This window comes from Monodelphis domestica, chromosome 6 (genome assembly GCF_027887165.1).
Source record: "Monodelphis domestica isolate mMonDom1 chromosome 6, mMonDom1.pri, whole genome shotgun sequence".
NCBI classification, from domain to species: Eukaryota; Metazoa; Chordata; class Mammalia; order Didelphimorphia; family Didelphidae; genus Monodelphis; species Monodelphis domestica.
In genome coordinates, this window is record NC_077232.1 from 89,395,228 (window position 1) to 89,419,656 (window position 24,429).

At 37.3% G+C, this 24,429-nt stretch overlaps 2 protein-coding genes across 4 annotated transcripts in view; one reads left to right on the forward strand and one right to left on the reverse strand.

The window, feature by feature from the left end:
* The window catches only part of CRMP1 (collapsin response mediator protein 1), an 85,515-nt gene extending 67,802 nt beyond the window's left edge, over window positions 1-17,713 (forward strand). For both annotated transcript variants that reach the window (XM_001364480.4, XM_007496748.2), the window contains exons 7-14: window positions 336-404; window positions 1,317-1,437; window positions 3,571-3,727; window positions 6,383-6,524; window positions 9,778-9,948; window positions 11,667-11,846; window positions 15,173-15,338; window positions 16,465-17,713. In XM_001364480.4, the coding sequence (XP_001364517.1) occupies window positions 336-404; window positions 1,317-1,437; window positions 3,571-3,727; window positions 6,383-6,524; window positions 9,778-9,948; window positions 11,667-11,846; window positions 15,173-15,338; window positions 16,465-16,556 (1,098 nt within the window). In that variant the 3' untranslated portion in view covers window positions 16,557-17,713. The remainder of the gene's footprint in view (window positions 1-335; window positions 405-1,316; window positions 1,438-3,570; window positions 3,728-6,382; window positions 6,525-9,777; window positions 9,949-11,666; window positions 11,847-15,172; window positions 15,339-16,464) is intronic.
* The window catches only part of EVC (EvC ciliary complex subunit 1), a 148,021-nt gene continuing 139,737 nt past the window's right edge, over window positions 16,146-24,429 (reverse strand). For both annotated transcript variants that reach the window (XM_056802414.1, XM_007496750.3), the window contains one exon: window positions 16,146-16,655. The gene's annotated coding sequence lies outside the window, so the exon portion shown is untranslated. The remainder of the gene's footprint in view (window positions 16,656-24,429) is intronic.

Genomic DNA, 24,429 nt, shown 5'->3' on the forward strand with positions numbered 1-24,429 from the left:
AGGATTCCATTCCTCCAATAGTATGTCACAGAAGTTAATTGAACCCCTACATAATACTCCATAATAAAAATAAAAGAGTAATGTAGCAGGATATTAATTTGTCCCAAATTTATCTCCAACTGAATCGCATTAAAAATAAGAACAAAATAAAAATGATAGTAGTAGTAATAGTACTAGGGGTGGTAGCGGTGGTAATGGTGGAGTAGTAGTAGTAATAATAGTAGTTACCTGAATGGAAGTGACAAAAATACTGAAAGAGAATAGGATGGAATTTCAGTAATATGGGCCCATCATAAACAGGAAAAGGGATTTTTTCTCTCTCTCTTATCTTCCAGGAACAAAAACGAATCTTAGAAATGGGAATTACGGGTCCTGAAGGACATGCTTTGAGCAGACCTGAAGAGGTAATGAAACACCATTTCCTTCCAGATGAAAATTGAGATTTTATTATCTCCCCTCACATGCACAAAAGACCATCTCTCAACAATGTTCTTCTCCATTGGCATCTAGTGGCAAGCATCCAATTGGTGCATTATAGTTGGAAAACTTACTTTTCCATCATCCCTCATCCCTCTGCCACTATCCAATAGCCTCACGCTACCCATAGCTTCCTAGCCCACCTTCGCCCAAGTAGGATACCCTCTCCATTTGGCACAGTGTCTCCAAACTCTTAAAAAACAACATTTCTTAATAAAGTATCTACTATGTTGCTTCATGGGGTTTAGAATCTAATGGGGAAGAGGTGTGATGTAAACAGACACCTAAAAGGCACTTAAAATTCAATGGCATAACCATTTGCCAAGTGCCTACCGTGTGCAGAACATCTCTGCTAGCTGCTGAGGGAAACACAAAATTTAGTCTGTATCTCTGCCGTCATTGAGTCTTCAGTCCTACAGTAAGACAACACACAGACACGTAACTGGTTTGTGTGTATATTTGCATATATACACACATATGCAATACATATTACATGTTAAGAGATGGAACTCTAAGTACTAGATGAGCCCTGAGGGAAATAACCATTGTGAGTTGAAGGATAAGACACCTCCTTTCTTTTCACTATGAGACCTTACAATTCCTGTGCCTGTTTCTTCAAAGTCTCATTCTCCTTGGGGATGGTAGGCATCCATGGAGTGGTCATGCTGCTTGGCAGAAAACATAGGAGAAGATTTGTGTGCTAATTCTACATTGCTATAAAGTCTGTATGACTTTGGGAAATTTGTGGGTTTTTTTTTTTTTTGAACCTCAGTTTGCTTCTTTGAGCCTCGGTCTCTTCATCTCTTTTGAAAATGATTTTCTTTTTGCTTTTCTTTCAGCTGGAAGCAGAAGCTGCTTTCCGAGCCATCACCATAGCTAGCCGAATCAATTGCCCCGTCTATATCACCAAGGTGATGAGCAAGAGTGCTGCTGACATAATTACTCTGGCGAGAAAGAAAGGTACTGACTATGATTCCTTCTCCCTCATCCCCCTGTCTAGAGGGTGTTTGTATTAATGGTTAGAGTCACATCACTGGGGAGTGGATGGTGGCTATGATTACCTGCCTTTCAAGGGCATCATTTTTCCATACTTCATCAACTGTTTATTGTATATGGTCAGTAGAGAAAATTAGGGAATATATAATAAAAATAAAATGCATTCCCTTGTTATTTTGGGAGTCAGTGGTTTTAAACCTCTCCCTGCCCCCCTTAAACCTTTCATAAGAACCTATTGTCAGTTTTCTGGGGGACTTCATAACTATTATTTGTGGCAAAAAAGGCCCCGAGATTTAGGGCACAAATGCAATAGGGTCCCCCGTAGTTTAGCTGTGGACAATTGCTATTCTTCTTGATTCTCATTAGTAGTTAGTATAGAAATGTGATTGTGTGATATTGAATGAAAACTCTTTTGTAAGATCTGTCTTATGGTTGCCCAAATCAATTACCTTCTTGGTCACTTCCAATTCTGGTCCAAGGATTATAGAAAGTGGAGATGCTTGTTGGGCCCCCTGGTGGTCTGCAGTTTATTAATGTTTGGTAAAAAGGATTCTTGAGTAAGGAGAAGAGGAAACCAAGCTAGTTAGGTTATTAAAGACGGTGGTCACTAATGAGAAGTGCCCTAGACTAGTTTAGCTAGTCTTATATTTGGAACTATGTTCCCAAAGCTTCCATATCACTAACACTGAGAGTTCCTAGGAATAGATAGTATCTCCATACTTGATCACTCATGAAAGAATCATCCAATTTAAGTTTTAACACTAGTTTTTGGTGGGAGTTCTAAAGAGCAGTGATATGACTGATAAATAGAGAGCTAGAAAGGGAAGCCATGAAGAATCAAAGAAATAAATGCACAGTCAGCACCTGGAATAATTGAGTTTGTTTTTCTATTCATGCCCTTGAATTTGACCAAGTAGCTACCATTAGGTCCCTTCCAATTAGGCTGAAGGGTTTTGGGATGTGAATCTGTGAAACATTATCAGGGCCAGTTTCTTCATCTGTAAAATGGGCTAATAATGCTTGTACTACATACTTAAATGGGGTTTGTGAGGGAAATATTTTGTAGATTATAAAGTTGTGTTATATATAGTTATATAAAGCAATATTAGTACTATTATCTTACTCCCTCTGGCAGCAGATGGATGGCTGTGAAGGCATAAATCTTTTGAAGTATTTGCAAAGTATGTTTTGGTTTGGAATCTCTTGAGAGTGTTCAAGAAATCCTACAAAACAGGATTTCAGACTAGAAGAGATTTTGATGATCATGTAATGCAAATCATTTTTAGAGAAGAGGAAATTCAGGCTGAGTTTGGCCTAAGGCTACACCATGAGTTATTGTTTCAGTCATTCAGTTGCATGTGAGTCTTCATGATCCCATTCACCACCATACTGTCCATGGAGTTTTCTTGGCAAAGAGTCTAAAGTAGTCTGCTGTGTCCTTCTTCATTTAATTGAGGCAAATTGAGGTCAAAGTAACTTATTTAAGGGCACACAACTAGTAAATGTCTGAGGCTGGATTAAAACTCAGTTCTTCCTAACTTCAAACTTAGGGCTGTCTCTACTGTACCCACGTATTCTGGGTCCAGAGTTCTTGTCAGTAGGCCTCACTGTCTGTTTCTGTGTTGAGATAGAAATTTGTAGAATTTGAGACTTTCAATGATAAAAATTGGCTAGCCAGCCACCTTTCACTTTTAGGTTACTTGGGTTATTATTGCACATACATACCATAGTAATAAGTTGTAGAAGATGACTAGGAGGTTGTAGAAAGATAATATACTTATTATAATCAGATGTAAATGTCTGTCTTTCTCTTTCTTTCTTTCTTTCTTTCTTTCTTTCTTTCTTTCTTTCTTTCTTTCTTTCTTTCTTTCTTTCTTTCTTTCTTTCTTTCTTTCTTTCTTTCTTTCTTTCTTTCTTTCTTTCTTTCTTTCTTTCTTTCTTTCTTTCTTTCTTTCTCTGTCTTTCTATCTGTTGATTTGCCTATGTACCAACATACCTATGCAGCTACTTATCTATCTGTCTGTCTATCTATCTATCTATCTATCTATCTATCTATCTATCTATCTATCCTAACTCATAATATTCTCTCTCACAAAGGTCCTTTAGTTTTTGGAGAACCAATTGCTGCAAGTCTAGGGACAGATGGAACCCATTACTGGAGCAAAAACTGGGCCAAGGCAGCAGCTTTTGTGACATCCCCACCGCTGAGCCCAGATCCCACAACTCCTGATTACCTGAATTCTCTCTTAGCCTGGTAAGCTTGAATGAATAAAAAATTCTATACAAATATGGATTAGGGGCTTGATGGGAGGGGAAGTTAAAAGATGAAAGAAACTTTTAGGTTGCCCTCACCCTCCTTTCCTTCACTGGTCTTTTCTTACTCCCTCCCTCTCTCCCTCTCTCCCTCCCTCCCTTCCTTCCTTCCTTCCTCCCTCCCTTCCTCCCTCCCTTCCTCCCTCTCTTCCTTCCTTCCTTCCTTCCTTTCTTCCTTCCTTCCTTCCTTCCTTCCTTCCTTCCTTCCTTCCTTCCTTCCTTCCTTCCTTCCTCCCTCCCTTCCTTCCTTCCTTCCTTCCTTCTTCCCTTCCTTCCTCCCTTCCTTCCTCCCTTCTTCCCTCCCTTCCTCCCTCTCTTCCTTCCTTCCTTCTTCATTTTGTTTCTTCCTTCTTTTCTTCTCTCCACCCCTTCCTTTCTTCTACCTTTCCTTCCATTTTTTGGCCTCAAAATATGACGTTAGTCCCAACTCAGGTACTGCCCTCTCCACAAATGTTTTAATGATTTTCTCCTCTTAAAATAGAATAATTTTAAATGAAATACATACATATGTCTATGTGTAGCATAAGTGCTAGACTTGTGGTTTCCTTGATATAGGGAACTCCTAGAATAGAAAACTCCTAATAGCAAGAGAGGTAGAAAAGTATAGCAGCCTAGAAGAAGGTAGACATATTTCTGCCTAGCTGGGGGTCAGGAGACCGACCAGTGAAGGGCTAGGCTGGTTAAGAGGAGTGAGGGCTATTTGAAGTACTCACCTTCCAATCAGCAGCCACTTTAATTCTTACTTGAAACTCAATCCAATAGGTAGAATAGATGACTAGCGTCATTATATATTTAGGAAGAAGGGTGTGTGTATGTAAGCTAAGTTCTTATTTCTGTCTGGTAGTCAAAGCACAAGCCACAATCGTAATTATTAAAACAGTAATTATTAAACCTTCAAAAGAATATGCTAATCAATGAACAAATTGTTGATTGCCCTGCTGGTCTCTCTGTGGAAGGACATAAGGACACAGATTCCATTCATTGAGAAACCACCCAAGTTGCCAGTGGCAGGAGAAGTACAGATTAAGGGAGTCCATAGGAAATCCTCAAATATATTGTTTTCCAATGATTTGAATCCCCTTCTCATTAAAATTTAAGCCCTGAGAGCATAGTAGAGTATGAAAGTAGTATATAGTACAGTATAGAAAGTATAGAGAGTGGGGAATTTTGAATCAAAGAATCTTGGTTCAAATTTTGTGTGACCTTGGGCCAATCACTTCTCCTCCCTTTGCCTCAAGTTCCTCTTGTATAAAGAAGGGAGGCAGACTACACAATCTCATTTAAAATATTTATTTATTTAGAACATTTTCCATGGTTACATGATTCATGTTCTCTCTCTCCCCTCTTCCCTCCCTGCTCCTAGAGATGACAAGCAATTCCACTGGATTATACACGTATCATTGTTCAAAACTGATTTCCATGTTATTCATATTTGCAACAGAGTGATCCTTTTAAGCCCAAACCCCAATCCTATTGAACCACATGATCAATCACATGCTTTTCTTCTGTGTTTCTTTTCCCACAGTTCTTTCTCTGGATGTGGATAGTGTTCTTTCTCCTAAGTCCCTCAGAATTGTCCTCGATCATTGCATTGCTACTAGTAGAAAAGACTATTACATTTGATTCCACAATCTCTTTTTACTTCTCTATTCTATCAGTTCTCACCTCTAGTTGGCAAATCGCACTGAGCAGACTGAATTTCCTTCCTTCCTTTCTCTATGCCCCTCTCTCTGATGTTTCTCTCCTTGCCCACATGCTCAGAAACAGATATAGTTAGGCAGGAAATAACACAGCAACAAGCCAGGCTAACCTGAAAATGTAATATTGTCAGTTTTCATAGACAACTGGAAAAATACAATTGAAAAGCAATCTTAATTGTTTAAAAGACCCCTGCAGGATGTGTAGTATTTACAGTCTTTTTATAAACCTGTAAAGGCTTATATGATACTCATTCCCCTTCTTCTTTAGCAAGGACAAACCATTTTCCATGCTCAACTAACATTAATTTGGTATGCAAACAGTACCTAAGTAAGATAGCAACAGTCAGTAACATTGAACAACCACCATACTCTATTATGCTGCATGCAGAAGTAAAAAAAAATCACTCTATATTGACTAGACATAAACTTATCCAATACATTTATTGAATTTATTTGTGTATTAAATAATATAATATGAATATTCAATATGGAGAATATACGTACATGTTTACATATATGTATATGCAGGCACCCATGTAGATACATGGACATATATGTGCATATATGTTATATATGTGTATAAATACACAAAGAGTTCAATTTATCAGTCGCTATTCTCAACCCTTTAGCATTTCAGTTATTATAGGATCATGGATTTAGATGTGGAAGAGACAGTTTTTCAGATAGGGAAATGGAGGTGATGGAACATCTTGCCAACCCAGGATCACAAAGGGAGGAAATGTCCAAGATGGGATACAAACTGAAATCTTCCTTACTTTCATCTCAGGGCTCAATCTAGTCCACCACTATTACTTTTCTAAAGTGAGCAAAGATTTTGCAAAGCTAAGGCGCATGCTGACCTCAAATATCAAATTGTGTCCTCTCCTCATTTTCAGTGGGGATCTTCAGGTGACAGGAAGTGGCCATTGTCCATACAGCACTGCCCAGAAGGCTGTTGGTAAAGACAATTTCACCCTTATTCCGGAAGGAGTGAATGGGATTGAGGAGAGAATGACTGTTGTCTGGGATAAGGCTGTTGTAAGTAACCTCCAAATTTCTCATTTATGTGCATAGGAGATATTATCTGTATTTAACCAACCAAGAGGTTATAGGGTGTTAATTTGGGGTCACTTCTCTTCAAGAGTTTCACAAACATGAATTAAATTTACCTGAAATTGATAACTTGAAATCATTATCCCATAATTTAGAAATCTGCCATAGAACTAAAAGAGCGAGATCTCCAATTCTTAAAACAAAACAAAACAAAACAAAACAAAACAATAGTATTGCCTATTGATGCTGACTACAGAAACATTTTAAGTGAGACAACATTATTGGGACATTCAGTTACATAAGAATAAGTACATTGACTCTAAGGTAGTTAATATTTCTGGAGTTTTATAGTGAGCTTGGGCTATTGTTGACTCTCTGATGTATATCTCACACTGGCTGAATGAAGTTTTAGTTGTGAGTTGGTATTGAAGTAATGGTATTTGGGAGTGAATGTTGGGGATGTTACACTGGGGTTTGGCACTACATTGCTAGCTTGACCTATGTGATATTGTTGTTGTGTTTGGTGATAAAGTATTAATAGCATACTTGTAAAATAGGTTTGCAAGAACCAAAACAAGCAATGGTTTTGTTTAGAGCAATGGTAAACATGATTTTGTTAGTATGACCATATAGTAAGGCATGGCGGGGGGCTTTGTCATTCTTTGAGTTTCCTAGAACTTCTAAATATTTTGTATGATAAAGAGAGGGACTAAACTTGTGATTTTCTTGGTAGAGGGAACTCCTAGATTAGGAATTCCCCCTACCAATGCAGGATCACCATTTTTTGCCACTTAGAGTCTGAGAAAGTTGCCTATAGCACTGGGAAGTTAACAGACTTGCCCAGGCTGACACAGCCAGTACATGGTAGAGGTGGGCTTAGAACCCAGGTTTCTCAGACTATAAGGCCAGCTCGATTCATTTACACCATACTTTCTTTTCTCAAGTCGACCTGAGAATTACGAAGACGAGGGTCTCTCCTGACTGGGTGTGGCAACTTAGGTGAAATAATGATGAATGGGACACAGCTTTTGTATTCAACCCACAGCACATGGTTTCACAGAGAAACTGCTCCCCTTTGGTTGAGGCTTGGCTTCATTTTATACCCTCATGATCACACATCTACTTGGCATACAATTTCATTCTCAACATACATGTTTCTATAGAACCTAACAACAGACACAAAGCTTAAGGAGATAGTCAACAAAATATTGTTGCTAAGTGTAGGGTCAGAGGGTAGAATCAGCATGACCCAGATATAGGTTGGGGAATTCATAGCACAGATTTGGCAGAAGTTTTTATGCCTAGAAAAGAGGGTCCTATCTATGTGGGTATATAAGAATCATTAGGTTTAATTTTGTAAGTGGGGTCTCCTGGTGATATTCTGGGGAGACAGAGTGGGACATCTGTATTAACACTACAATCATGTTGCTCTCATTGATTTTTCCTGGGGCTAAGTAAGAATAATAATCATAGCAATTCTAATTATAAGGGGATGTTAATAAGGAAAGTAACTTAGGGGGGTTTCTGTGGGTGTTTCCATCCTTCCTGGATGCTGCTTTGCTGTCCCCAGTTTCCATGTGTGGCTGTGTCAGTGTGGTCTTTGATGGCCCCCAGCACTTTCTCTAAAAATACTATAATATACTATACATTAATGTAATATTAACAACATTCATTTAACACTTTATGGTCCTTAAAGCAATTTCCATAGTTTTATAATTAATCTGAAGAATAACTCTTTGAAGTAGGTATGACAGGTGGTATTATCCCCATGATACAGATGCTATTCAATAGAAGTGTAAAGGCTAAATCTACAAGCTTCTATTTAAATGCTTTTTTCCACTGTGTCCCATGAATTACCAAAAGCTTTGCTGGACTTTAATTCTCCAAATGGCTATTCTTTCCAAATCAGTGAGAGGAAGTCTTACAAAGTATTTAGCAAGCTAATCCTGGAGTCAGGAAGATCTAGGTTTAGTTCTTAACTCTAAACTTAATTGTTTATCCCCTCTCAAGTTACTTAATACAGGAACTTTCTAAGGCAACAAGACAATGTTGATTCACACCAGGGGAAGAGCTTTTTCATTTACTGTTTCGTATTATATTGATAAAATCATAGGTCTGATCAAAAAAATAATAAAAGTTTCTATGATACATACCTATGATTTGCCCAAAAGAAACTCCCTGGGTGTTGAATCTTCTTCTATCAATGTAATATAACAACTTTTCTGTAACTTAGAGCCTAGGCCAATCTTGTTTTGAAACATATGGAAGGAATTCCCAGTGGTTAGTACTCCTGAAGCACATTGTGGCACTCATTCATTCATTCATTCATTTATTTATTTTACATTGTGGCATTTAACACATAACTGTCATTGTAGGATGGGTCAATCCTATCTCCAAAACATGCCTATAGGGAAATAGGGCAGAGTCTCAGTACAAACAGTACATAATAAATGCAGTTGGACCTGTCTCTGTAGGACCTTCTCATTGAAGATTCAGATCCTTCCAAAGTTGACTGTTCCATGGCATGTAAGGGTATTATCAAGTTCTTTGACACCAAGCTTTGGAAAACACCATAGAAACATGAAAGTCCTCCCCTACTTCCTTTCTTGCTTTTGGCATATGAGGTAAAGTTATAATCAGAAAGCCTTACAATGTATTCCCGCCCTTCCCATGCCTCTTACTGAGTCTTATTCTTTCTCTAAAATGAGTTCAAATCACCAAAAGACCAAAAACAAATTAATACACTAGAAAAAGTTATATTTTCAAATAAAAAATCCTTACTTCCATATTAGAATCAATGCTGTGTATTGGTTCTATGGTAGAAGAATGCTAATTGTTAAGGTAATTGGGGATTAAGTAATTTGCCCAGGGTAACATAGTTAGGAAGTGTCTTGAGGTCAAATTTGAACCTTGGACCTCCCATCTCTGAACCTACTTGGTTCTCAATCCATGAACCTGGCTCTCAATCGACTGAGCTACCTAACTGCTCCTTGTTTTACCCAGGAGAAAACTGAAGATCAGAGAGGGGGCAATACATTGCTTTAGGACACAATTAGAACATAGTGGAGCTGAGACTCAAATCCAAATCTATTGATTCTAAAGCCCGAATTCAAAATTCTCTGACTAAGGGTTCAAGTCAAACACTTGTTTTGATTCAAATGTCATTGTTCTGTGTGTTGCCTAGTGTCATCAATCTCCTATTTCTGCTACAATATCATTAAGGTCAAATTTTCTTTAGGCCACAGGCAAAATGGATGAAAACCAATTTGTTGCAGTCACCAGCACCAATGCAGCCAAAATATTTAACCTGTATCCAAGGAAGGGAAGAATTGCTGTTGGCTCTGATGCTGATGTGGTTATCTGGGACCCTGACAAAGTGAAGACTATAACGGCCAAGAATCACAAGTCGGTGAGTTGTAACTCTTGTAATATGTCTTCTGGTTCCAAGCAGCTGGTTATTTTTATAATGGAAACAAAAATCTCCTACTAAAAATAATCTGCAGATTTTAAGATCAGATGGCCAATGCATTGGTGAAGTCAAGAAAATGCAAAATTTCTCCACGTTTATAACAATATTTATTTTTAACAATTTGACCATATATATAATAGCTCTCTTTTCTTTATCGGGCTACGGTTTACAAAGAGTCTTCATCACAATAAACTTGTGGGATGAGTAGAGGAAGAGTTACACTCTCCATTTCATAAATGATGATACAGAATCCCAGAGACATTAAGTGGCTTACCCAAGATTATCTAGGTACTAAGTGTCAAAAGCATGATTAGAATCCCATCCTTCTGACTTAAAGTCCAATGCTTTGTTGACACATCTGCCCTGCCCATCTGTGGGGTTAATTGTTTATCCCCTTTGATTTTTGTCTTGATCATTCTTGACCTAGTAGAACCAATGTGTCCCTACTAGACAAACTTGATTGTCTCTTACTTTGAAGCTTTAGGCAAATACAGTGCTGTGATACAGAACACTAGGAAGAAGTTGTCATCTAGATGCCAAATTGGAATGTTTTAATACCTTTGCCCACTAGCAATCCTTAATTTACTAGCCTTTGAAAGTGAGCAAGAATTGATTTCTGTGTTGTCATAGGGCAACAAGCAAAGGAAGTAATTTTCACTTTTCTCTAAATTGTTGTACTAATTTAGTATTATTCCTTACTATTAAAGGGTATGTTTTCTTTGTTATTGGTTGGGATTTCATATACAAAAGATCTGTGATTTCATTAGCACAAGTGCCTCTTCCACTAATGTAGCACACAACCTTTCCATGTCTTAATTTTATTAGTTATTGTGGCTAATTTTCATATATGGGGATGTAAAATAATTTGACTAAGGACAGAACTTTTGCTTTTTCTTGATCAAGCCAAACCAGTAACAGATTAATCTTTGTTTAAAAGGAGACCAATCCCAAAATAAATGCTTGAGCATTCGACATGTTCAGCTCATTTTCCTGTGGGCTTCCTTCCTTATTTGCATTTTTTTGCATCAGAGATATTTTCTGTCAGCAGAAAAAAATGAAAACATTGCTAAAATAATATTTGAAATACAAATAGTTGAAGTAGGAAGCCCTCTTCTGGTGGGTACCTCCTTGTGGTATGCAGGTGACTCTAGGTTCTTGAGGATCATACTAGTAGAATATTTGAAAGGTTCTACCATGATGGAAAGACCTTGTATATGGATCTAGTGATGGACTTAAATTATGCCATCCAAGGACCTGCCTTGATATGTACAAAGAAGCTTACCAGAGGGTTGGCTACTTGGTGATGATAATTTTTTTTTGGCCACAATAATTGATAAAGATTTCTTTTCTAAGGCATGGATTCTGTTTTAGTGGAGTAAATTATTTTGTAGTAATAAGATCATGGATTTATTGAAGTCTAGAAATCTGTCATTCACCATAATTCAAGGACTGCTACATAGAAGAGTAGTATTTAATGGCAATTTAAAAGTTGGGGGTTGTGAAGAGAAGGAATTATAAAGAGGGAAATATAAAGTAAGGGAGAATAAAGGGATAATAGTTACCAAAGTTGAAGACTATCAAGTCCAGACTAAAAGTATCTTGTTTCTATTTGAGAGACTGTTAAAAATCTATTACTCATCTTTTTTTTTAATGTTTAGGCTGTTGAATATAACATCTTTGAAGGAATGGAATGCCATGGGTCCCCACTGGTAGTCATTAGCCAAGGGAAGATTGTATTTGAAGATGGAAATCTACATGTAAATAAGGGTATGGGTCGCTTCATACCTCGCAAGCCTTTCCCAGAATACCTCTACCAGCGTGTCAAAATAAGGAATAAGGTCAGTTTATAGTAAGTCTTTGGGTTGAGAGTTTGGATTTGTTCAACACAGATTGGATAGGTCCTAGAAAGTCCTCCCCTGAAGTGGAGGCCAAAGGCTTTGGAATGGCTATTTTGGGAGAGATTTACAAGATTACTTGACTTCTTTCAGCTTTCATTATCTTTCTACTTACAAGGTCCTGGTGATCTGAAGGTGGAAACAAAGACAGTTTCTGATCTCAAGGTCTAGACCCAGTAGACCTACGAACTACTAGAGACAGCATGAATGAAAAAGAAGTATATCGGGTACAATGTGATGAGAATAAAGGAGAGATCCAAAAGAAGTGCTTTAGGAAATGTTGAAGAAGATCATAGAATCATACATAAATCTGGAGCAACTAGGGACCTCAGATGCCATAGAGTCCAGTCACTTCATTGTACAGATGAAGAAACAGACTCAGGGAGGTCACTAGGTCTTAGGTATAGAGCTAGAAAGAATCTTAGAAATCAACCAGACCACACAAGGTCTGTGGATGGGCAAAGAGGGGTCTCTGCAGACTACATGGTTAACATTCATTGTCCCAAAGCAGACAGAATCTTAATCCAATACAAACCTCAGGAAATATGCAACTGCTATTTTTCTGATGTATTAAAGATTCTTGTGGGGAGCATTATGCTGGACGCTTTACAATGAATTCTTCCTCAACCTTCAGGATTTAAATATACACAACACAATACATTTAAAGAAATATACTATTATATAGCTACATAAGTATACACTCATGTATTATATATTTTTAAAAGGGGAGAGCTTCTGTTCTTATTTCAACCTCTTCCCAATTTCCACAAACTTTAAATCAATTTCATGTCAAAGAATAAGAGAGTTCCAGAGCTGGATGGGACTTCAGATGTCATGTAGACCAACCTGAAGCTTAGCAGAAATGCCATCTACAACAGCCATGAATAGTAGCCATTCAATCTCCATCTGAAGACTGATGCCATTCCACTTTGGATATTATTATTACTATTATTATTAATATATTTACTATAGATTTTATTATTATTAAGAAGTATTTTGTTTCAGCCAACAATGTTCTTTACCCAGTGGTCCAGGGCTGAGCATAGCTCCTGACAAATAGTAGGTGCTTAATACATGCTCATTAATTGATTAATTTGTCTCTCTTCTACTATGGGATGCAAGTTGAAACAACTCTAATGCCTTTTCTACATATAGGCTCTTCAAAAACTTGAAGACAGCAATCATTCCTCTTCCTCCCATCCCCACCCAAGTTACTTTCTGGCTTAAATATACTCAGTTCTTTTACTGGATCCTCCTTTAGCATAGCTTTTAGATCTCGTTATTTTGGCTACATTTCTCTGGCTACTTTCCATCTTGTCAAACTTTTTTCTACTATGGCATCTTAAACTGCACACAATAAATACTAGGAGAATCTTCCTGAGGCAGAAGACAATGAGACCAATGACTAGATGATTAAGGGGGTTAGAAATTTTAATTTCTTAGGGAGATTTTGTGCTTGATACAAATTCCTGGTCTTCCCATTTTCTTTTCTTTTAATCAGGGCCCAAGGCTCTTTCTTCATGACCATTTTCGCTTCATCTTCCCTATTATCTCAGCTAACTGGCTCCCAACATTTTTTGTAATAGTGTTTTCATCCAAAAAATATTTATTTTGTGGAAATCTCTGAATTAGATGCTAGGAACAGTGATTAAAAATGGTAAAGTTTTCTGTCTCCAAGGAACATATGCATTATATGACATTGGATATTTTTGTTATAATATGACATATTATATTTCATATCTAAGTGAATTTGAAAAATGATCAAGTGATATGATATTTGAAATAAAAATGCAAAAGAAGAATCAAGACAAAGAGCTGTAGGGAATTTGATTATTATTTTCAAGTTGTGGAGAACCAAAGCGGGTTTTATATAGAAAATGAAACCTAACCTGGACCTCAAAGGTAGAGAAGAATTTCATCATGCAGAGATGAGGAGGTGCTCTTGAAATCAGAAATGACCTATATGAAAGGAGAATGGCATTAGAGGGCAAGATAACATCAGATGGGACTGATGCTAATGTTCCAGTTGGGCAGAAGCTTAGGGCTACTGATAGGTAGTAATATGAAATAAGGCTAGAAAGTTATAACTGAAGTTAAATTGGGTAGGGCATTGAATGATGAGCTAAGGAGTTTATATGTTAGATATATTGTGTTGTACTTATTACATGATTATACTTTATTTTATTTATTATATGATATATGCATATCTATTTATCTAGGCTTCTATCTATGCATCCATCTTTGGGTAGTAGAGCTTCAAGGCACCTTAGAAGTCATCTATTAATCCATTTATTTTACTAATGAGTCCAGCCTAATCATTTTATTTTGGCCCAAGGAGTTTACACAGCTAGAGAAAGCTCATACAGGAGGTAGGGAAGGCGGTCTCTGAACCCAGATTCTCTGATGTAAAAATTAAATCTCTAATAAAAATATTATATTTTAAGAGATTTATTAATGATCATTAAAAATCAAGGAATAAGAAAATACAAAATAAAGACAATGTGCCCATGGCCGATCTAACACCCGCCTTACCACCACCAAGCTCCTGACAGGAAGTAAAGAGGTGGGATCTTCAACATCCCTGACTAATATCCCCTATCTATAGGAAGTACTGACAGGAAGTCAGTGGGCTCCTGGGATATGTAGTTCTTTTTTAGGGTAAGACATTTTCAATTACACACTGACTCGCAATAAAAGACCACTTCATACTTCTGTGGTAGCTAGGTGGCACAGTAAATAGAGTGCTGGTCATCTTCCTGAGTTCAAACTGTCCTCAGACACTTTCTAGATGTGTGACCCTGGGCAAGTCACTTAACTCTTTAAGCTTCAGTTTCCTTATCTGTAAAATGAGCAGGAATAGGAAATGGTATACCACTCCAGTATCTTTGCCAATAAAATCCCAAATGGAATCACGGAGAGTCAGAAAACAAATGAAACAACTGAACAACAACAAATAATAAAGACTTTAAAGTAGGGAAGTTAAATTATTTGAATAGTAATGGGATGATAGCAATGATAATCTGGTGAAAGAGAGAGGGGGAGCCCACAGACAGGAAGACTAGTTAGGAGGCTAGTCCAAGCGAGATGTAATGGGACCCTAAACCTTGGTAATGTCAATGGTAGTGGAGAGGATGGAAAAGGTGTGAGAAATATTTAGAAGATTAAATTGACAGAATCCACAATTGATTGAATATGGAGGGTAAGGGAAAAGGAAGAATAAAAATCTAATTCATTTAGACATGAAATAACTTCTCTTTTACATTGTTTAGGTCGCTGCATTGCAAGGGGTTTCAAGAGGAATGTATGATGGGCCGGTCTATGATGTTCCAGCTACACCAAAATATGCAACTCCTGCTCCTTCTGCCAAATCTTCTCCTTCCAAACACCAGCCTCCACCAATCAGAAACCTCCACCAGTCCAATTTCAGTTTATCAGGTAATGCATGAAAGGTTAATGCCAGCTCCAGGAATCTTCAGGAGAGAAAAATGACTAACTTTCCTTAGGAGAATCTCAATCAAGAGAGGAAGATGGAGGTCATGGGATAGGGATGGAATTCTCTCTTTAAGTGGGTAAGGATAGGAAGTGATGAAGATGTTGAACAAGCCTTTTGAAGGGGCTCTAAGATGCTAGTGGTTCAGGGCTCCATGGTTCTTTTGGTGATGGCAGTGAGTGTGCCCTCCCCTAATATATTCTTTAGTAGACACTCTCTGATTGAAAATGTTCCTCCCCAGGAGGCCAACCTTCTTCTTCTGAGACAATACACTAAGTCTCCAGAAGAAAGCCCTGCAATATGTGATTTAATGACTTTAATGTCCTGACGAGATCTTCCATAGTTTTCAGGCTGCTGATAAACTGTCAGGAGTTCAAGAAGCACCTGCTTCTTGATGAAGCATCAGAGAACAATACAGCTTTGGGTGGTTTTATTGTAAGAGATTCTGAAATGGCTGCTTTGCTAGAAACCTGGATTACTATTGGTTAAAAAAAAATAGACACTAGCAAATTCATTGAAATCTCAGAAAGAGATGATAAAACAAGACTAATTAGGCTGAGTGGAGTTCAAAGTGAATTAATTGTGGTTAATCTACAATTATTCTTTACATTATAGAATTCTGACTCTGAGGTCAGCCCCATGTACTGTATTATTCTACCTTTTACAAAACACTTCCATTATAACAGTACTGAAGCATAGGGAATATATGCGTTATTAATCTTATTTTACAAGTGAGGAAGCTGAGGCTCTGAAATGTTTAAGTACTTTCCTCTATTTACAAAAGTAGCAAGTATTGGAGGTAAGTTTCAAAAAACTCGGGTCTTTTGACTCAAGTTCCAGGTTTCTTTCCCTCATAGTCCACAGACTCAAATATGCTATTGTATTGAGCTTTGGGTCTTTTCTTCCATTTTGAAACCAGAGCATTCTCTCTTCCCTCTCAACAAAGAAAAAGGTGAAAAAAACAAACAAATAAACAATACCACCAGTTCAGAAAATGCTGAGCCCTGAGGTCAAACCCACTCTCCACCTTTGGGGGGCCAGAACCTGATTAGCTGAATTTTTCTCTTCCAGGGGCCCAGATAGATGACAACAACCCTCGCCGCACTGGCCATCGCATTGTGGCACCTCCTGGGGGTCGCTCCAACATCACCAGCCTTGGTTGAACTTTGAAGATGAATGGGTGGCCTTGAATGAAGGATGGCAGGAATTGTATCCATTCCCTTCTGTGTCAGTGTTATTGCAGTCCACAGTTTTATTTGGTACTAATGGGAAAAAAAAAGAATGGTGTTTTTGGGATTGGTTCCCTTCCCCTCACCCCCTTTTTCTTTTTGGTATAGGAAGAAGTGGTAATAGTGTGGTGTATTTGCTTGGAACTACTTGCCTCCTCAACATTGTGTTTCCATCCCATAGTCACCTCAAAGCATGGTGCACCTGCTGCTCCTTTAGTGAGTTCAGGTTTTAGCTTTGTCCTCGTACCTGAATGATGATGGTTCCTTTGCACCCTGTAGCTGTACTAGGATAGTGAATGCATGTTACTGAATTATTTATGCCAGTCTGTGAGTGAGTCCCATAGAACACATTGCCAATGACTGACCTAGACACAATTCCAAGATGAAATGCCCTGACGTGACACATTGGAAACTCTTCAAAGGAAGAATCCCCTCCCCCCCCCATTTACACACACACACACACACACACACACACACACACACACACACTGATCAAGTCTAAACCAGAAAGAATATTCTCTTGACATTATCCAGTCAAGTTGCTCCAAGAGCAGCATCTCTTGACATTGTCCAACAATGTTGCTCCAAGATGTGCTGATGTTGTTCAGCGAGGCAACTTTAAGAGCAGCTCCTATCGATACTGTCCATCAAGGATGCTCCATGAATAGGCCCTGTTGACATTACCCAGTAAGATTCCTCCCCTTTCCTCAGTTATGAAGAGATAGCTGTGTCTTGTACGAGAAAATCTGGTCTCTGTCATAACTGTAATTCCCCATAATGTACATTCTAGTCTGTTTTCATCGTGTCAGCTTTTGAGTTCAGGTGGAGCCAAGGAGTATACACCGAAAGGCTGCTCCCTACATATCGTTCAGGGCTCTGTCCCATGAGGCAGTGGCACTCTGGGTTTGCATGGATTTTTGGGTACCTACAAGATGGCTGAAGTGGCAGTCTGATTTTTAAAGTTTTGTACAAAGTTTTCTTTTGAAATCACACACATTTTTACTTACTGATGCTGTCCCAGACTGACTTGTTGTGGCTCTTATTTCTGAATTCAAAGCTTGTGAAATAAACAAAATTAACTGATCTGTGAACCAGTCTGCGAAATTTTTCTTCTTCTCCATAATTGAATGCTTCACGGTCACAGTCCTGCAACCCCAAACTCCTCCACAATTACTAAGGAAAATGTTTATGACCCTTGTAGATACACTGAAAGTGGAACTGCCCAACATCAAACTGTAGGCTAGCATAAAATAGAATAAATGAGTAAGAGAAGAGAATAAGCTTCTATTTGGTGCCTACCATGTGCCACATACCATGCTAAGCATTTTTTTTACAATTATTGTATGTAGAAAAGTTAGTGGCACAAAGAAATTTCCAACCTTCTACTGGATTATTTTTAGGAAGTCATAATGAAAACAGGTCATGAATCCCAAAGTCCTTCAAAACAATTATATTGAATGCCTATTTCCTATGCAGATTTTTTCTAGGTACTAACCTAGAAATATACAAAGTTAAATAAAACATGGTTCCTTGCTCTCAAGAAGCACATTGTCTAATGAGAGAGATCAACTCAGACAAATATAATATTTTGTATGCCTCCTAAAAGTTGTGCTGGGGACAAAAAGAGACTAGATTTTGGTATTACAGTAATCCCAGGAGCCAATAGCTTCTTAAAATCATTCTGACGTTGTGTCTTGTCTCACTAAAGCTTTCTGATGCCTCATCATTACAATTTACATTTATGTAATTGTATGTAGGTTATGAAGTGCTTTTCCCACAACAACCCTCTTATATAGGTATAATAAGGGTTCTTATTTCGAGTTATATATGAGAAAACTAGAGAACTGAGTTGCCCAAGATCACACAGCTGATAAGCGATAGAGCTGGTTCTCAAACTTTTTATTCCAGATTCAGTGTTCTTCCCATGGCATCATTAGAACTCTCCATGAATAGGGTGGGATAAATAAGGTAGTTTCTATAATTTCATAATATTTTTTAAAAAGAGAGATCTCTACCAAGCAGGATTTAGATGAGAAAGCAGATGACTAAAAGCCCCATGGGAGAGGTAATATCGAAGTTAGACTTGAAGGATGGATGAGATTCAAATTTAATTGAATCAAACAACAGTGATCCTTCTGCCAGGGACAGATATTGAAGGAAAATGAATTATAAAAACTTTGAGTCTGGGCCACAAGAAACTCCTTCCCTTCTAGAAATTGGATCTTCAACTATAATGTTACTAATAGGTATCATGTAGAGCGCTAAATAATTGACAAAGCTTTCCTCACCACATTTCTGATAGTTATTTTCCAAGGATAAACCTGAAGTTCAGAGAGTGAGTGACTTGGTTGTGGACTAGAAAGCTGAACTTGAATGCAGACTTCTCAACAGCAAAGGCACCTCATTGATTGGCATCATCGAGGAATAAGGTGTCATCCAATTAGCTGAAGACTAACACCTTTAATTCTCAAACTATCAAGTGTGCCTGTACGGATGTATGCTACCCATCTCTACAGGAAATCCTCCTGAAATATATTACCCATTTTTAGTAACCGTAGTGACCTCTCTTGTTTTCTCCAGATGATCACAAACTATTTATTTAATAATATATTCTGGAATTTATCAGTCTCGCAGGGTGGTTGTTTATAAGCAAAAGATAAGTGGTTATAAAGAAAGCAGTTTATAAGCTTTAAACCTCTTTATACATGTGTTAATATTAATAAGAGATGGGCTGGGGGGCTCTTTTATGCATAAAATGAATAACCTTTGGTGAATTACCTTCATGACATTTCTAGGCTTAGATTCAGAATCTAACATCAGTTCTGGTTCTCAGCTATGTTTTGGAGAGAATTATAGTGCCATATAATGATGGAGGTGGGTGGGGACCTTGGAATATACAATATTAGAGTTGGAAGGGATCTTAGAATATAAAAATGTTGTTAGAGCTACAGAAGACTTTAGAATACATAATCTGGAATGTTAGAGTAAGAAAGGAACTCAGAGCTCTATAATTTTTATTATGAATTTAATAATCACCATAAACATTTAACTACACAACGAACACGTTTTACATATGTAAAAATGTGTTCCATGTGCATTCATATGTGTGTATTTATGAGGGCATTTAGATGGTACAGTAAAATGGGGGTCCTGAAGTTAGGAAGATTCATTTTCTGAGTTCAGATCTGGCCTCAGACATTTGATGAGCCATGGCAAGTTACTTAACCCTGTTGGTCTCAGTTTCCTTATCTGCAAAATGAGCTGGCACAGCAAATGGCAAACTATTCCAATAACTTGGCCAAGAAAACTTTGAATGAGGTCAAGAAGAATTGAACTTGACAGAAAAAACTAAATAACATCATATGAACTTGTGTTATATATAATTTGTTTTTAAAAGTTTAAATTTCAGTAGGTTATAACCATACTATGTTTACATCTGTGGGTTTTTTTTATTCTCTATTTTAATGTTTTATTAAAATTTTTACCCTCTCCTTTTTTTTTTGCATTGCCACCCACTAATTCACACCCCTTTCAAAGAGAAGCAAAGAACACATTGGTTATGTCTGAAAATACCTCAAGTTGTCTGTTCTATCACCTTTCTGACAAGAGAGATAAGCACAGTAGAAAAAAACCCAACACTTAGTAGTAATAAGAAAACTGGCAGATTTCTGCCACGTAGATTGTTCTTCCCTACTCTTCAAAAATGAAATAAATCTTTTCCAAAGATGCAGCTGATCTAAGCAAGATTAAAGCTTGAACCACTGATGCAGCTTTCCAGCGACCTCAAGTGGGAGTCTCCAAACTCTTTTCATCACTTATCTTGTAATAAAAATATTTTGATTGTACAAATCCTTTTTAATTTAATATAATCAAAATTATTTATTTTACATTTTGTAATTTTTTCTAACTCTTGCTTTGTCTTAAAAACTTTCCTTTCCCAAAGATCTGACAAGTATACTATTTTGTGTTCACCTAATTTACTTATAGTTTCCTTCTTTATGTTCAAGTCATTCACCCATTCAGAGTTTATCTTGGTGTAGGGTGTGAGGTGTTGATCCAGACCTAATCTCTCCCACACTATCTTCCAATTTTCCCAGCAGTTTTTATCAAATAGTGCATTTTTGTCCCAAAACCTGTGATCTTTGGGCTTATCATAGACTGTCTTGCTGAGGTCATTTACCCCAAGTCTATTCCACTGATCCTCCTTTCTGTCTCTCAGCCAGTACCACATTGTTTTGATGATCACTGCTTCGTAGTGTAGTTTGAGATCTGGTACTGCTAGGCTGCCTTCCTTCACATTTTTTTAATATTTCCCTTGATATTCTTGATTTTTTGCTCTTCCAAATGAATTTTGTTATAGTTTTTTTCTAATTTAGTAAAAAAAGGTTTCTTGGTAGTTTAATGGGTATGGCACTAAATAAGTAAATTAGTTTAGTAGGATGATCATTTTTATTATGTTAGCTTGATGTACTCATGAGCAATTAATGTTTTCCCAATCATTTAGATCTCATTTTGAACACACAAATAAAATCCAAAAATATTTACTTATTTATACATTTTCTATAAACAATCTCTACCCCACCAGAAACCAATCGACTCCTCAATACCTCCACCTCTAATAGGTGAGCCTGTTGCCTTACCTAGCTGGAGAAAACTAGAACATCTTTCTACCTCTTGTGTTCTCTTGGCCACTGGCCCACTTTCCAACCATCTCCACCCTAGGTTATTTAGCCAGAAACCCTATTTTTTCTCTCTCAAGCACCCATTTCTGTGTTTTCTGCCTCTGGTTATTGGAATGTAAGCACTTTGAGGAAAATAATTCTTTTATTCTACTTTTCTAAATGTACCTAGCACATAGCACAGTACTCAGGACATAGTAAGTGCTTAATGAATAGTTGTTTATCTATCTCTATCTATATAACTATTTATATTATATACTTTTAAAAAAGTATAATTTAATAAAAACAGAACTACAAAAATAGAACTTATATAAACTTTTGCAAAAATAAAACTTATGAGATAGAGATGAAATCATATTCAGTTTTATAGTTACTAGGACGCCACTGGAATTTCTTGACTAGGAGAGGCACATAACCAGAACTGTGCTTTAGGAAAATCACTTTGACAGCTGTATTCAGAATGACTTAGAACAGGAAGAGACCCAATAAATTTAGTAGGATGTTACTGCAATAGTGTGAGGAAGAAGTGATGAGGTCAAAATGTTAGTGGTGACTATTTGAGAAAAGAAAAGGGAACAGATATAAGAGTTTCTATGGAGGTATAAATGACATGATTTGGCAAAATTGGATTTGTGTGGAGTGAGAATGAGAATTAAGGATGACACAGAAATTGTAAATGTTGGTGATCAGAATGATGATGATACCCTCAACAGTAATAGGAAGCTTTGGATGAATGGTGGGTTCATTAGAAAGAAGTATAATGTAATGAGATTTATAGCATAAATTAAATTAAATCTTGAGACTCTCTATTTTCCATCCAAAATATAAGTAATATTTGGATTCCCAAGAATTCAAGGCTTGTCTTCCAGGGGTGAGGTACATATGCTGGTAAATGGATTTTTCCCAATGACACTTGTGCAATCACCACTGTAAATGCCCCAAAAGCTGTCGGGTAATGACTGTCCTGGGGTATCAACATCTAGATTGGAAAGAAGAAAGCCAGGATCTTACAAAGTGGATGGAATTCAGTTAGGGAGTTTGTAGGGATAAAGGTAAGGGATCTTTTTTTTTTCTTTTTTTGGTATGAGATAAGCCATATAATTAACTATTAGAGTGAGAATGGGATGGAACCTCTCTTCCCATTTTCTGATTGGTTGATCAAATACTTCTTGGTTTCAGATGTGTAAGGATAATTTTAGGGTTGTTACTTAAATCTAAATTAGTTTTGGTCACCAGAGAAAATCCCAAATAAAATACCCAAGTCAGTTTCCAATTTATGGTGATTTTAATTAATATAGAGGGAAAGAATTAAGGAGGAGAGAGAAGGAGGGTATGGGATTTCTCTGGCCTGGCCTGTGCCAGGGGGATGTTCAAAGGTTTTTGAAGATTAGAGGCTTTCTTAAGAGGATAGTGTTTGGAAGGTAAAGGAGAAAGGAATCAGCCCAAACTCCAAGAAAGCTCAGTTAAGATGCCTTACCTGAACTAGGCTACTCAGCTTCTCCCAGTATAGCATAAAGGAAAACTCACTGCCAAACTGGACAATAGGACAATAGCTGCCCCCACACCAAGATGTCAAAATGCTCAGCACACTGCCAGCCAGAGGCAGAAAGAGAGAGGCCGGAGAGAGGAAGTGACATGAAATATATAGATGGTTTTTACATCACGTTCCTGCATCTCACATGTACCAATGGTAGCTTAAGCTTGACTTAGGACAGCCCAGGGGTCTGCCAGTTGTTTCTGATTTGTCATTTGCTAGCACATGTCTGTCATAGGCCATCCTCCTAAATACTTAATCCTTAAGTATGGGTGTAGACATTACTGTTTTTGCTAGACTAAGTAGGGTGGAGTAATCTAAAGTTCACAGATGTTATGATTAAAAATGATCTTGTGAGACTGATTTTTGGGTTAGAATACCAATTTATTGATTATATCCATTGATTGATTAGGCCAACATCATAATTGATAATGAGAGATATATTTTAATGTTTGCCTCTAATGTCCAGAGATAACCTGGGAACTGTCAGTCAATTTAATAAATAGAATTTTAGACTCTAATTATTTAGCCCCTCTCTTGAACATGCCAAGATATTTTAATTGGCAAATAGCTAATTAAGAAATGGTCTGTCAAGCCAACCACTCCTCCCCATCCCTAAAGGTGGAGAGGTCATGTATACAGAAAAAGAACCCTCATCCCCTTCATTTATACATCAAATTCTGTTAAAAAGGAAGACATTCCTTGGGATTCCTAAGGACATAGAAAATCCAAAAAGTGGTAAACTGGATGGGCTCTCTATCCCAGATCCAAGAAGTAGGAATATACACTAATTCTACATGAATTGATATAGGATCTTTCTACTTTTGAAATTAAGTATAAGTTTTAATACAGTATTTGGAAAATAAATTCTCACACAGGTCAATTTGGAGACCAAAGGCTTAAAGCATAAAAGCCCAGCAAAGGAATAAAGCTCTTCAGATTTCCTTGAAATGTCACTTCTGTACAAGTAAACATACCTTTCTTATCACATTTATGGAGGCAGGGAAGCTATAGTCAACTGAATCATTGCTTTATATTTGCTGAATAAACTTTCCATCTTTTATGAAGCAAGTCTCTTTTCTTAAATACTATCTGGTCAAACAGTCTGGTTTATTCCAGTCCCCAGGCTAAGCAACAGGCTTAAGTCAGCCTGCCAAAGAACAGGACACATGTTTCATTGTCAGTCGTTTGAAGTGATGATTACATTGGCTAGAATCCTGAATTCTTTCAAAGTTGTTATCATTTACATTATTGTGGTCATCATGTAAATTATCTTACTAGTTCTATTCATCTCACTCTGAATTCATTTATGCAAATCATATCAAGTTTTTGAATTTTTCATATTCAACATTTCTTACTGCACAGTAAAATTCCATTACACTCTTGAAACTTTTTGTTGATTTCAGAACTTCTAGTCCCCATATTGTGAAGAGGAGAAAATGGAAGCCCAGATAGGGTATTGATATACCCAGGCACAGAACTATAGTTCAAACCCAGGTCTCCCTAATGCCAAGAACAATGTCTTATCCACTATAAAATAAAACCACTCCATCATGCCCAAATCATGATCATTTCTCCTCTTCATTTTCAGAAA